Source organism: Stegodyphus dumicola, chromosome 3 (assembly GCF_044657685.1).
Source record: "Stegodyphus dumicola isolate Sdum_Otavi_A_Nest chromosome 3, ASM4465768v1".
Lineage (NCBI taxonomy): Eukaryota > Metazoa > Arthropoda > Arachnida > Araneae > Eresidae > Stegodyphus > Stegodyphus dumicola.
In genome coordinates this window covers 60603724-60620011 of record NC_140770.1, presented here as the reverse complement: position 1 = coordinate 60620011, position 16288 = coordinate 60603724, and the positions used below count along the sequence as shown (strand labels likewise).

Genomic DNA, 16288 nt, shown 5'->3' with positions numbered 1-16288 from the left:
CCTCCTGTCGCGCTCAATTGGTAGTGGGGAAATAGCGATCGTTAGAGAAAGATGTTACAATGGAAGGGTCATAAATAAAAACATAAAATCCAGCCGTACCATCTGCCGACCCGAGGGCGATTTTCTTGCCGAAACTGGAAAATACTGGAAAGCCTTCAACGCAAACCTTTATGTATGTGAAAAATTTGCGAAACAAAATTTCTTCTGCAAAAGAAAAAGAAAGAAGTTTTGAAAGAGTTCAAATCTTGTAATTCCATTTCAAACTAATGTGTCATTTATATGTTTGTATCGAAATTCATTTAGTTGTGTGAATGTGAAGTATGGACATTTTATTATTGAAATATGAGGACAAGGTGCGTTTCCTTAAAGAAAAATTTGTTTTACTTTTCTGATTTCTCGTCTAAAACGAACTAACTGAGAACCTTCCTTGGCATGATATGAAAATCATTCGCAAATAATATCGTATTTGATTAAATCGCTTTTTGGCGTTGATAAAATAAAGTGCTGAAAGTACATGAAATCGTATGATGCATTTTTTACCCTAAGCAAAATACTTCCGTTTTACTGAATGTGTTGTCGAATAAAAAGGTCCGAACGATATGTGATTATGAATGTTTTACTGTTATGAAGATGTGTTTATGTCCAAATTTCGAAACGGTTGGGACATAAATTTCTCAGCAGGTAAGAGTAAATATTTATGAAAAATAGTTAGTACAAAAGAAATGTAAATAGCATTTTATAAAATCGTCACAAGCATTATACGAAGGTGGAAAAATATGATGGTGATCTGGGTGATGCAAAAAATTTCGAAAAAGAAAATAAGAATTTCCGATTATTTGTCAATATCAAGATTTGAAATGACACAATTAAATACTCAGATAAAGATAGACAACTATAACTTTCATGGAGGAGTTTGGGGATGGGAAAACAGTTTGTTATTTACGACTACGGTTAATTAAAACAAAAGAGGGCTGTCTCTGTATGGGAAGGAATGCCTTCTTAGAAGACTTTTTAAAGAAAACTGGCTTATAGTCACGTCACAAGCGGGAAAACTCAATTCCAGATCGAACTACTAGTGTTCAGTGATGTTACTTCTCGGCTGCTAGTGGACGTTATTTATGACTAAGGACTGATGAGCTATGTTAAATTAGGTACTGATTATCATTTATTTTAAAATTCATTAGTTAATACCTATGATTGGGGTTTTACTAAAAAGACCAATGTATCCATGTATTTCTTGAAATCAGTTTTCACATCTTATTAACATTTTATGTGCAGTTTTTATGGCATCTTTTCTTCACGTCAACTCAAATAATTTCACAGCCTTAGAACAAAATAGAACTATTTAAAATTTAATATCTATGCTTCGTTTAAAATATTTCTCTTTGGTTTGGTTTACTTGAAAAAGCGCTCGAAGGCTACCTTCCAAAGGAGGGATGCTTTCATGCAGAACTGTCTAAGAGAAAATGGCTTCTATACATGTTATACAATGGAAAAATCACGAAAACATCCATGCAGCCAGCCCGTTAGCTGGGATTCGAACCGAACTACCCGCGTTCAGCAATTTTACTGCTTGGCCGTTGGTGGGCGTATCACCGTTTGAGATAATTATCATAATATTATATGTTTTAATAGGCATCAATAACAATCAATGCTTATTCTTGTGATTTAGATTTCCAGTGATGTTAATCTTGTAATTAATAACTCTTGGCTCTGTGCCTAAGAGCAGTAAAACTTCAACTGAGGACTTTCTAAGCGGAACTGGCTCATATTTCCGTAATTAATACAAATCTGGTAATATTATTCTTGTCACTGTCAATGATGCCAAACATACGATTTGGTATTCAAAGAGCAAAAGTACATTGAGAAAGAAATCAATTTGGGGACAAATAAAAAAAGAATAGATGAAATAAGTATTATAAAAAAGCAAAATTCTTTTATATCTGGGTCATTTGTTACCATTTACTTTGTGTTTTAATATATTTTCATATCTTATTTCAGTATTCCTTTATTAATTCTTAAATATTTTGTAAAATGTGAAAAATTTGTGAAATTGATATTTTCTTTCAATTCTAAATATAATTTTCTTTCCCAGTTCTAAAAATGTATTCTTGATATTATAGAGTAACAAAAAGACATAATATTCACTAAATTAATATGCAATTATCGTTAATTAAAGTGCATTTTCGTAGTAGATTCATGATAGTTGTAACGTACACATGCTTCAAAAAGATTGCACAACTAAATTTTTTCACTGTTCTGGGCAGAACCATGGTTCCAATTTATAATAAATAGATAAATAAATAAAAATAAAATAGGCTTCTGCACAACAACAGTTTTTGATTCATTTTATTACAAATGTATGAAGCAAATTTCTTTTCGTTCTGCAAAAGAAATAAATATGTCAATGAATAATATGTTTTTTCAAATTAACTGATATATATTTTTAACCAATATTTTTTAGAAGAGATTTCAAATATTACTTTCAAGCACTAACTACACAGAAGTTGCATTTTTAAGTTTTTACACGCAGTTTTCGATCGTTTCAGCATCTTTTATAAGTGCTAAGAACCGTCTTATTTCTCTAAATTTTCTTTAGCAAGGTTAAGGAACAACACATTCAGTGGCACTTTTTTTCGCACAATCACTTTGCAGACACTTAAATTTCACACATATCTCTCATGCATTCGAAAACGGAATAGTCTATAATTGAAAGCCTAATCTTATTCAGTTAATTTCTTACATTAAAATCATAACCACTTGTACTCTTTTTAAGATGTTCCCGGATAAACAGCCATTATTCTAAAATAGAAATGATAAAATCATTTGAGATATAATTTTTCCTTCTCAAAACAAACTATTTATTTCTCCAAAATATAATCGAAAATAATTTTTATCGAACTATGAAATAAATTCAAGAAGATGAATAAATATTTTAAAATTCATTCAGTTGTATAAGAAAGTAAATAACGGCAGCACAACATTATAATGCATCATCGTAATATCAGCTGAGAGCTGTAAAAAAGTTTCATTCCTACTAAATGGTTTATATAACTCCCCTTTTATAAAAGCTCGAAAAAAGAATATATATATATTATATATATATATATATATATATATATATATCATGTGCATTTGGTGAATTGACGTATTAAAGGCATTGTTGTATATAATATAAATATTTGCTTGTTATTTTATGAAATAGAGTGTCTGAAGCCCATTCAAATACCCTGAAGAATTTTAACAAATTATTTTGTAGGATATAAATATGCACATACTTTTTATGAAATATGCAAACCTCATGAAAATATAATTCTGTTTCATCGCAAAAAAATAATAACAGTCTTTATCTTATAATAAACTAATTAGATTAGTTTAAAAACATGACCTGTGAAACTTTTTATCCTCCTTGCTTCAGTTTTTCTTATGACAGTTACGCACTTTCTTTAATTGGATATAAGATTTACTTATTTTTCTAAACCGTTTTATAAAAAATAAGAAAATAATGCTAGCGCAAAATATTTGGTTGAAAATTTATGTAAAACTGGGTTCAATACACCCCAAAAAAATGAAAACAGATTTTACATTAAATCCAAACAGGCAATTTGTTTCATTTACAGACACATACATGTTTCAAGAGCATTTGGGTTAACGCCACTTTGGCTCGCAGGTTGTGGACAAAAATGTTTTATTCCATACAGTGTTGCCATTTCTCGCTTTGAAACTGTTGAGTTTTTTAATCAAAAATCCATTAAAGTTTTACAGAATATGAAATATACAATAAAAAATTCGGGCTTCCAAGTGTCTTTGTTCGGGTGGAGGACTATGTGATCCAAAATGTGATGACTCAGGTAACATTGTTTTTCTGCAATGCAAAAAACATACATACGTTCATGTAGGTTCTCATTACTTAGTTTCTTTAAATAAATACAGGGCGATAATATTTGGTGGCAACAGTTTGAAAAGTGATTCGACGCAAAATGCCGTTTCGAAACTAATAGCCCTTCTGTACTAACACTCATATGGACTTAAAACTCATTTGGTTAAAAAGGAATTATAAAATTAAAAACATTAAAATAAAATCCAGAAGTTTTCAGATTTTATATTACGCCCAAAGGGACTTTATTGACGCTTTGTGTGTTACCTTTATTTATTAAATACCATGTTCTTCGCAATTAAAGCACATAAATTCCAATTCAATAGCTATATCATAAAATATTAAAAAACAGCATATCTTTATAATTTCCTATAAACAGTCTCGCACGCTGGAGATAAAAATATTTTATTCATTACAGTGTTACCACTGCTCGCTTTGAAACTGTTGAGTTTCCTAATAAAAATTCGTCAAAGTTTTACAAAATATGAAAGAGATAATAAAACAAATTTGAACTTAAAAATTCCAGATTCCAGTGTGCATATTCGAGTGGAGGATTACGTTATTCTTAATTTGATGGCTTTAGGTACGGTATTTTGAATAATGCAAGACAAATATTTATGAAAATTCTTAATAATTTAATTTTTTTAATATAATACAGGACGATGATATTTGTTGGCAACAATTTAAAAGTTTATTCGCCGTTTATATCGAAACGCTATAAAATGCTGTTTTCCGACTAGTAGCCCATCTATCCTAGCGCCCCCTTGGGGTTAAAAAAACTACGATTTTGAAAAATGAATTTCAATATATATATATATAATCTGTTCTTAAATTCTGAATATATATTGCACATATTTATTATAAAATTGAATCATTTTGCCGAAGATTTTCCTACAAAACTGTACTCACAGAAATGCGTTCTTATATTCGGTTGAACGTCTTTCTCTTACCATACTGAGAAAAGTTTAGCCTCTATTTCTAAAAACAGATCAATTATTTTCAAATAGGGTGAAAAGAAGCGGTAATGCAAAACGGCTAGAAGAAAGAATAGGATATGCGTTGAAAATTAGAGGAGATTATTATTACGATAAGTATGAAACTTAGAGGAGATATAATTATTATTATTACGATAAGTATGAAAGGCAACGTGCATTGTCATTCTATTTATTATATATGGCACCTTTGATGAAAAAGCATTCTTTTCCACTATCCAGGAGAGTCAGTACACCCTAGACATAATATATACAGGGATTGGACAAAAATATGGAAACACCTTTAAAAAAACATGTTTCTTTGCTTAATATGGTGTAGGAAACCCATTGGCATCCAAAACAGATTGCAGTCTTCTCGGAATGAATAAATACAGTTCCTGTATGTTTGCCAAGGAAATATCATACCATTCTTCCTGCAAAACGGTGGCAAGTTCAGATAACGATGTTGGCGGTGGATAACGAGAACGCATTTTCCGTTCCAATGTAGACCACAAAGGTTCGATAATATTCAGGTCTGGTGACTGTGGTGGCCAGGGGAGATGGGACAACTCATCCTCATGCTCAGAAAACCAATCCTGGACAATGTGAACTGTGGGAACAGGGGCTTTGTCGTCTTGGAAGACACCATCACCATCGGGGAACAAAGTTTGTACCATGGGATGAACTTGATCGGCCAAAATGTTCACATAAGTCTTGGCAGTCATGTGCCCTGGCACAGTTATCATGGGGCTAGCAGAGAACCACGATATGGCTGCCCAAATCATAACAGAACCCCCGCCATGTTTCACTCTTGGCAACAAGCAGTCTGTATTATAGGCTTGAGATGGCGTTCTCCAGACGCAAACTCAGCCAGAAGTGGGAAACAATGTGAAAGAAGACTCGTCAGACCACATTACTCGCTTCCACTGCTCTATAGTCCAGGCTTTATGACTTAAACACCACCTTTTCCTGTTTCGGGCATTAGCATCGCTGATGAGTGGCTTCTCAATTGCAGCACGGCCAGCAATTCCCTGTTTATGAAGCTCCCTTCTAATTGTTTTGGTACTCACAGGGTTCGGTAACACAACATTCATTTCAGCAGTAACTTTTGCAGCTGTAGTCTTCTTATTTTTTGTCACAATTGCCCTTAATGATCGCCTGTCACGATCACTCAGGACACACTATCGTCCGTGCTGTGATTTAGCAGATGATGTTTTTCCGCTTTTGAAATATGCGGAATAAATCTTCGATACAGTACCTCTTGAAACACCAAACACCTCGGCTACCTTGCTTACGGAAGCACCTACCATACGTGCTCCAACAATTTGCCCATGTTCGAAGTCTGTTAACTCTGACATAATGCAATGACAACCTCACATAACAGTACTCCGACAACAACTGAACTGTTTAGCACATTTACGAAGTTGTATAGGTGGCATCAGTAGTCAAAAATGCCAGTGCCACCTACATATTTCATTAAAATCAATCTTTCTTTTCAAACATGCATTTCACAAGGTGTTTGCATATTTTTGTCCATCCACTGTAACTATTATCTGTTCGTATAACTTGGCTCACATTGTAAAATTTAGAATGATGCGAAAGAAAATTCGAAAGTGCAGTTTACATTTAAATTTTTCTAATATCAATATTATCTGCTAATTGCATTAAAATTAGCTAACTACAGAGCACATGAAATAAAGTAAGACTAGAATTCTCTTATTGCGGGTGTCGAGTTTAGTACTGTATACGAATAAAATTTTTGAATTGGTCTCGTCTAGTTGAACCTTGCTAATAGCCGATTGATAAAACACTTGCTGATAGTTTCATTTAGGTTCGAACATGGTGAATGGGAACATCGCATCATAGGTGTTTTGTGCAAAGTCAGTTTTCCTTAGAAAGCTCTTCACGATGGCAGCCCTGGTATGTTTGCAATAAGTATCTCTCCTATGTTCTGCAATATCCAAATAGTATAAAGTATTTTTTATTGGAAATGAATAAATTACACGTTTTGTTTTGTAAAAAAAAAAAAGTATCTTGTTGAATTTTAGTATTTTAGAGGAAAGAAGGAAAAAAATATTATATATTTATTTCTAACTGAGCCAGTCAGCCAGCCACGTGAACAAAACTTAATTTTTCTTCTTTTAGTTGAAGTAGAAATATATTGTGCATTTTGGAGAATAAAAAGGGTTTTACACATCAGTTTAGCCTTAGAAGGTCTGTTTTGTATTTTGTTTTACAGAAATTAAAATCTTTAATTTTTTTGTTGCAAACCCTAGATGGGGAAAACATTCTCTGCATAAAAAAATAGCAGTCACAATGTATGTAATAATAAATAAATATGAGCTTATAGGAAACAAACCTGTTGCCAAGCCTTTCTTAAATATTCAGATAGATTGTGATCATATTATCCCAGGTATTCGTTGAAATTAGTTGAATTTCTGTTCCAAAGCTTACTTCTACTTGTAATTTCTAATATTCGCACTTTGAGCATGTATATTCTTGAACACATAAATATTCTTGAAAAAACCTAACTGAAAGAAGATGAATCTAATCATGATCAGTTCTACACAATTTTATTTTAAATTTCGTTATCATTTGCATTTTTTTTTGGCGAAAACATAATTTTTTTCTTTTCATATTTCAAAACTTTAACCATTTACACCCTTTAAAAATAACTGCATATTATTATATTGAAAAATGAAATTTAAGAATGTATAGAATTCTGGGAAATCTTAATTCATTATATCGAAAACCAAATTATAAATATAAATATTTATAAAACTTTATGTTTCTGCATTAGGTAATTACACTGAAAGTAATACTGATAGAAAATTTTTAGTAAAACTATGCATTGCTTCTATTTAACTAAAATATTTTGACAAAAAATATTTTCAATTTTCCGACTGCACATACAAAACTTATATTCAATAAAACGCATCAAGAGCGTTGGCCTATCAGCGAACGAGCAATAAAGTCTCTGAACACTGATAATTCGGCTGAGAATTCGAGTTTCGGCAAACGAGCTCACTGCGTAGGCGTTTTCCACACGTGCATTGTGTATATAAGACAGTTTCCCTCAGAAATTCCTCCACGAAGACATCCCTACCCTTAGGCAGGTGGCCTTCGAGTGGTTTGCCATAGTCAAATTAAATAAAATTTTTAAAATAAGTAAGCATGATGAGCATTAGACTAGAGTCTCTGTATATTTCTTTCTATATAGAGAGAAAAAGAAAGAATTAAAGTTATAGAGATTAATAAAACCATACGAATGAATCTGTCAAAATCCGATGTCTTTTTTCATTAATGCTCTTGTAATTTTTCAATGCAGGAATTTCTAAGAGCACCTGTTTATTTGCTCTTAGCCCCCCCCCCTAAAATAAGTAGTGGAATAGTAAAATATACTGATATTTTCTTAGATTTTAAATAAAACAATATCATTATGGCACAATTAATAAACTCGTTGCTTTCCTTACTCATGGCTATACACAAAAGCGGAAAATTGCATGACAAAAACTTAGACATCTGTAATTATCATTAGCAAATAAACAAGTTTTTTACTTCATGTTTATTTAATTAGTTCTGTCATTATATCAAGTAAATTGTAAAATATTATTTATATCCGTAGCTTCAAATAAACTCTGGATCAAAAATACCCGAAGTTGCAAATAAAATAAGAAATTTTCTAAGTTAACAAAATATTTACTTTATTAAAAAAAGTAAACTATCTTGGGAACTATCGAAAATCATATTGTTTTAGTAAGAAAATATTCCTTTTATCCTAGCAAGCAATCGTATATAAGAGGTATATTCAATAACTAAAGTGAAGGGTATTAGAAAGACAAAAATATTTTTTAATATTACTGCCGTATGCACATTGATTTCCATAAAATTTATATATATATATATATATACATGCACACATACATGTATACATACATAAAAATGGAGGTTTATGAACAGAAAAAAAATTAAACATTTACATTTCTTTCTTTTAAAGTCTTGATTTTCAATTTCCCTCAAAATTTTCATTTGATAACAAAATCCATAGCATAAAGCAAACAGTTACTGTTACAAGGTCAGATCGCTTTCGAAACACTCTACTTCTTGAAAACTCCCGAAGGGCAAAGCTCTGACAGTGATTGATACTTTTAAAGACGACACTAATTAGTTCATCTGGATGATTCTCCGCAGGTATAGGGGGTAAAGAAAAACTGCTAAACGCTTTCGGTGGATACAGTGACAGAAAACTTCCACGCTGTTGAAGCATTTCATTGACAAAGTTGCTGATGTTTTACAAAACCTCCGGAGGGTTAATGATAATAACAACTTATTAATAGAACGAAAAAATTCAGATGACTCTTCCACTTAGCAAATCTTGTAAAAGATTTAAAAATAAGTTTTAATATTAAAAAACAAATGCTCCTCATATGCATTCTAATAATGCTATTAAAAAACATATGCTTCTCATATATATTCTGAGAGCAACTTTAAATAAGGAGTAATTTAGCATAGAATCGGTACTGCATTGGATCGAGAGTTTTTCTACTGGCTTAAGTTTGACACTGCGTAACATCGCAGCTTCTGTGGTGACACAGGGTCAACGCTGAAGCGTATCGACAAGTTCTCTACTTGCACAGGACCTACACTGCTACCATCGACAGCTTGTCTGTCAGCACAACACGGGCATTGCGCAGCATCGATAGCTTCTCTGCTCCAACACATTATCGTCTCAGCGCAGCATCGGCAGCTTCTCTGCTAGTCACTACGTAATACTAGCAGCTTCTCTACTAGCACAGGACTGAACAATTTTTCTTCCATGGACAAACATTTACCTCAATACACTGATTAATTACATTAGTTCATAGTTAAAAGATTGTCATCTAGAAGTCATTTTTCAGTAGGATGGCGTGTCACTACGGTGGGCATTGTGTGTTCGCAGTTTTCTCGACAGACTATTTCTCAGGATGTTGATCAGAAGGGATGGACCTATTTCCCTAGAACGTTGATTAGCAGGGATGGACCTATTTCCCTAGAACGTTGATTAGCAGGGATGGACCCATTGCACGGCCACCATGACCTCTTTGGACTTCTTTCTCAGGAGCTATGTAAAATATACTGTTTATCATTCGAAAGTCTTGAACACTGTGGACCTAAAGACCAGAATCAGCACTGTCATTACAATCACCGATCATGCCATATGCCTCGTACATAGATAGAACTGGGATATCGGCTTGATATTTTGCATGCAGTCAGTGGTGAATATGTACAGATTGTGTAATTTGCCTTGCTTGTCAAAAAATTCTGAACCTTACTTGTGAAATTGTGACCAGCTATAAGGATATAAGTTATTCCATTCCTAAACAACAAACTTAAAATTCTTTGGGGACTTTATAAACACCCTGTACACACAAATTACATAGCAAAAACATTTGGAAAGTGATACAAACAGAAAAATAAGGTTTGAGACGTGAGACTTAATAGCACCCCTGGTACTAAAAAAAACATTGTAATACAGAGGGTGTTTACAAATGTTTAGAACGATTTCGGGGTTTCTAATTAATGCTTAAAATGTAAAGTGCATTTTTTGAAATATTCGATTTGATAATATTTATTCTGGATTATAAGTCTGCATTGTGATTTCAATAACAGAAGGACCTTTTATTAAATTTCTAAAGATACTGATTTCCTTTCTTCTATGCAATACCTGTATAAGTCTTCATTTTTTCAAGGAATGCACTGGTGTAACCTTTCTTCTATAAACTCAAACACCAAGCTGGTTTAAAAGTGTTTACTAACAAAGCGCAGGAACAGTTATAAAGAAAATATACATCAAAGCAAAAATACCCTAAATCGGAGCACCTTAACATTTAGAATTAATATTTGAGTCACAAAGACATAATACTATTCAACCTATATTCATTGCTGTTGGAGGTCGACTGCCTTAAGTTGTTCTCATTGCCACTAGATGGCTCCAAATATCTAGTTGTAACGAAAGTTTCCCGCCAAAAAACTTTTTTAATCAAGTTAGGAAAAAAACATGAAAATAGTATCTTTAGTGCAGGTAGTAATTACCACATAAATCTACAATTTTCTGCCAATGTTTTGATCATTTTTCAAAGCCTTGGGCCCAGAAACTTGGTGGCCGCCATTCTGTAAACAGATCAATCTCACATCGGACGTCCTGTAAGTAGCACCAGCAAGATGTAGCTGCAGGTGTGAAAAATGGTGGAAATCTGAAGGAATGATGTCGGGGCTATATGGTGGGTGTGGCAAAAGATTTCATTCAAGTCCGTAGAGTTCAGCTGGTGAATGCAGACACATGTGGTCTTGCATTATCTTGATGGAGCACTACCTTTTTGTGCTGCAACTCACTTTGATGTTTTTCCTTAATCAGCGTCAACACGTACTAGCATCTCACTGTACACTTTACTGCCGAGGGTTTTACCTTTTCCAGGTACTCTTTGTGGAGAATACCACAGCAATGACACCAGATACAAAGCATGATCTTTTTGTTAATCGAACTGCATTTTGCGACACTGCCGAGAGGTACAGACCAGCCCCATTTCCGGGGTGTGTTGTTAAAGTAAATCAACTTTTCATCACAAGTGATGATGTGGTCCAGAATTTTGTCCTTCCAACGATATCCCAGCAGATTAGTGCAGGCCCGAACACATCTGTTCTTATCTACTTTAGTCAGCTTATGCGGTGATTGAACTTGTACGTCAAGTTTATGCGATGCATAGCTCGATTAATGGACATGATATTAACGTCTAACTCCTAAGCAAGCTCTCGAGTGGTTGCATACTGTTCTTTTTCCACTAGTTCTCGCAGCAGGGCCTCATCAACATCAGTAGGCTAGCCAGAGCTCTCTGCTTCTTGAATGCCATAGTCCTTGTTTTTTGAACCTTCACAGTGTTATACGATACAGCATTAGTACCTACAGCTGAACACATGATTTGGAGACATTCTGTAGCTGACTTTATTTTCACCTTGTTCCATACACACTGGTAATAATTAAACATGCTTTTAAGAGCATGTTTCTCATGAAATCATTGAGAGGGATCTATCTATCTCAGCCAGTGTATATGGAATCATTACCAGTGTATATGGAACAAGGTGAAAATAAAGTCAGCTACAGAATGTCTCCAAATCATGTGTTCATGCTTTTAAAACTATGTTTAATTTAAATATTTCAGAGATATATGGTGTAAATTTAATTTAGATATTACCCAGACACGTGGTGAGATCAAGAATTTTGTATGGACTTTAGGATATGATTTACGATGCTTCTTGGGACTACAGAGTTTTACTTTAAAGCAGGACTCCTTTTTCTAGCATTGACCCCTTCAAAAGAATGCTTTTCTCCATTAATCCCTTACATTTTTCCTTATAATATACAGCTGTAAATTAGGATACACTTTTAATTTTCTTCTGTATTTATTTTTCAAATAGAGCATGGAAGAAAATCCTTATTCACACAAATAAATTGTGCAAAAAGGCAGTAAAAATATGATAACTTTATTTGAAATGCCTTTTAATTCTCTTTTTTGCTCAGCCGAAAGTTAACAAGTGTGTTATTTTTGAAATTTTTGGTTAGAGTTCGATCACAGGAAATTTTTATCAAAGAGATGTAAAAATTGTTTTAATAAATCAACACACTTCTATGACTCAAAGCTGTATGACTTTAGGACTGTAAGTAAATTTCCTCAGCTTTACAAAAATACTGCATCACTGATCCAACACGAACTGAAAAATGTGGTAAAAAGCATAAAACTGATAATACTGTAGTCTTGATTAGGAAGACGACAGAAAACCTTCAATTTAAAAGTTTCAATCTACACAAAAAGGCTATCTCATTCAATGTCCATGCTTCTATAATTTGATAGCTAATTTCTCAAAGGCAGTCATAAATGCTGTTTGATCTCATAAAAATCAACTTTTAAAAACCAGATTAAAAAAAAAAAAAAAAAAAAAAACTGAAAGGTTTCAAGTTTTAAATTACGTTTAAAGGGGCATTTTTTTAAATGTTTTGTGTGTTACCTTTATTTATTAAATACCATGTTCTTTGTACTTAAACCATAAAATTCAGTTCAATAGCAATGTCGAAAAATAATTTTAAAATGAGCATATCTTTAGAATTTACGATACACAGTTTCACGCGCTGGAGATAAAAAGTTTTTTTTTTTTTTTTCTGCGCAAAGTGTTGTTGCCATTGCTCGCTTTGAAATCCTTGAGTTTGTTAATCAAAAATTCGTTAAAATTTTACAAAATATGAAATCGATAATAAAACAAGATCCAAATTTCAAATTTGGTCTTACACATGCCATATTCGTAGGAGGATTACTTCATTCAAAATTCGATGGCTCTATGTACCATCGAGCAAGAAATCACAATGCAAGAAATGACATACATTTATGCAGATTTTTCATTATTTAATTTCTTCAAATATAATGCAGGATTCTATCATCTGGTGGGAACAATTTGAAAAGTGAAATGGACATTTATTGTGATTCAATGCAAAATCACAAAACAAAAACAATAGTCCTTCAAAAAAATCCAGCATGGAAGTTAAAATGATGATAAACATGACTATTTTGTTCTGATAAGAAATTTTGTTGCAAAGGATTGGGATTCACAACACATAAGGAAATCAGATACAGAAAAGACCTCACCAAACCACATTAACTAGTCTTTAAAACAACCAGAATTTTTTTCTTTTTTGATACTTGACTCCTTGCACTCAATTTAGAATTGAAACTGTACAGAAGACTGATGTTTTTACAAAGAAATAAGATTCTACAACGAAACCTTGCACCATGCCATAAATCTATGAACTTACAAGTGCTTTTTAGATGCACTGAAGAATGTATTTTTGACCTGCATAAAATTCATTGATCTCAACTCTATCCACAATGTTTAGTCAACTGTGAAAAAGTTGAAAACAAAAGACAATTAATCAATAAATCTCTCAACTAATTTCATTAAGGTTTAATTTCATGATGATCAAATGAAACAGATGTGTGAAATCTATGCTAAAATACATGGAACAAAACATTTCTTTAAAATTATAGTTTTAAATGATGTATTCATGTTAATTTGAACTGTATTATAAGTTACAATTTATTTAATTTCTTAAATGCTATTGCTTCAGAAAATTCTATGTTAAATTATTTATTTTACATTTGACTACAGTGGCATAAATACTCACTGTTTTCACCTCATTTTCCCTTGACTACAATCCATAATAGAGGAAGTCAATTAAAAGGAAGCATAACAAAACTGAAATAATAAACAAAATATTCATAATCAACTTTTAATTTCAAATAGAAATTTGATATTATTACAAAGCAGCCAAATATTTAATATAACAGCTACTGGAAGTAGACATATATCCTAATAACTGCAAGCTATTTTTTTGTTATGAATTTTTACAGAAATATTTCTCATTTGGAATAAAGTAAATACTACAAACATTTCCTAAAGGTATAATAAAAGTAGATAAAAATAATATTTTAACATAGATTTGTATTATATTAGACAGAGGAGTTTCATTAAAGTAATACCTTCTTAAAAGCAAGTTGCATATTAATAATATTACAAGATTAAAAAAGATCTAGGGAGGCAAATTTGTTAAAAATGTTTTTTGCCCAGCAAAATAATGTAGAATAATATGAGCAAGACTTTAAATAATTAACTATGCTAAGCATAAATATTTTAAGAGAAGCATACAGTTGCACAATAACATTTTAAACAACAAAATATTTTAATCAACAAAGCAAAGGTTTTGTAAAAAAACCATGTGCAGTAAAATTAATTATTTTCTTTTTCAATTCGTGCAACACTGTTCAATAAATCTGGAAATATATAGTTTAACCAACAATTAGCTCTTTTGCAGTAAACAGTAATATTACTAGTGCTTGAAAATAAAATACAAAAAATATAACACTGTAAATCTAGATCAAAAGTTAAAAAACTAGAGCATATTTACATATGATATTTATATATAATATATGTATGTATAAAAAACCAGCAGTTTTGTGGAGAGCTGTACACATACAGTTGGTGAGAACTTAGAACAGTTATCCTTCAGAAAAGTTTCAGCTCTTTTATAGAAAGTAGAAACCATTCATGGACTTCAGTTTATTTAGTTATGTGCATCCTCTTTGCTTTTCTTCCTGCTTTACCATGAAACATAACTTGAAATAAGAGGATTCAGAAAGTAACAATAAATTTTAAAATTATTTGCCCTGAATTTGGTCCTTCTGAAATAATTCGAAATTAATATTTTCAGGAAAGCAAAAACTGACACAAATTTTTCTCTAATGTATAAGCACTGAAAAACAAGTATCTGATAATTAATTATGATAAAATAGGATGATGTATAAATTACTGAGGTAAAAATGAAGCAAAGAGGATGCACTCTTATGATATTATCTTTACAATTAACAAACTGTACCGGACAACAGTTCACATACAAAAAGATGGGATAGACAGCAGTGAAGTATACATAGACCTTTGGCTAGCCAACTCAGTGGCCAGTATTCTGAGTCCTGAGAACTGCATTTTTGCATTGTATAGTGGAGCATATCTTATTACTTCTATCACGAATGGACCATTTTACAGATGAAGTTAACTGTTTTTAGAGTTCATGTATAGCTATTGGTCACAGGATCTGATTCACACAGGTACTTCCCTAAAATAAAGACAATATATAATTTCAACATAATAATAAGTAAAGCAATTATATAAAATAGAAAGTGAAAGAGCGAAATCATTATCTGATCATGCAACCCATCATTTTGTGTGTTTAAAAAGTATATATAAAAAGATAGCATTATAGTGTTCTGGGATAAGCAGGATACATGCAAGGCTGGCTTCTTTAGAGTTTCATACTGACATTATGCGAATTTTTAATAGAACAACATGGATTGTAAAAGTTCATTTTCAAAAACATTTGTATATGAGCAGTGGCAATTTAAATGAAAATATCTTGAATTGCCTATGCCAAACAAACCAACTGAACCATTTTCGGAAGACCACAGGTGTTAATGAAAATATTCATGTTCAGGTTTATTTCATTATGCCAAAGCACACGAGGGCTATCTGCCTAAGGAAAGGAATGCCTTTGTGGAGGACTTGCTAAGGGAAACTGGCTCATTTATACATTACAAATAGGGAAAACCACAAAAATGCCCATGCAGGCAGACTGTTCACCTGGAATCGAACTCAGGTCAGAAGTACTAATGCTCAGTGATTTTACCACTTAGCCGCTGGTCAGCATTAAAGAAATGAAGGCAGCAAGGAGGTCTTGTGTAATGGATTCAAAATTAAATGAGATACAGATGGCATTACAATACTTCCCAACTGAAAGTTTACATAAACTAGCAGCACAACTGCAGCCACCTTATGAATGCACACTGTGTACTAGAACTCAACAAAC

The 16288-nt window shown here is 32.3% G+C and overlaps 1 protein-coding gene across 8 annotated transcripts in view; it reads right to left on the bottom strand.

Annotated features, from left to right (window-relative positions):
- Positions 1-14147: 14147 nt before the first annotated feature.
- LOC118185800 (F-BAR domain only protein 2) overlaps positions 14148-16288 on the bottom strand; it is a 115795-nt gene continuing 113654 nt past the window's right edge. For all 8 annotated transcript variants that reach the window (XM_035355709.2, XM_085812942.1, XM_085812943.1 and 5 more), the window contains one exon: positions 14148-15541. In XM_035355709.2, coding sequence (XP_035211600.1) covers positions 15495-15541 — 47 coding nt within the window. In that variant the 3' untranslated portion in view covers positions 14148-15494. The remainder of the gene's footprint in view (positions 15542-16288) is intronic.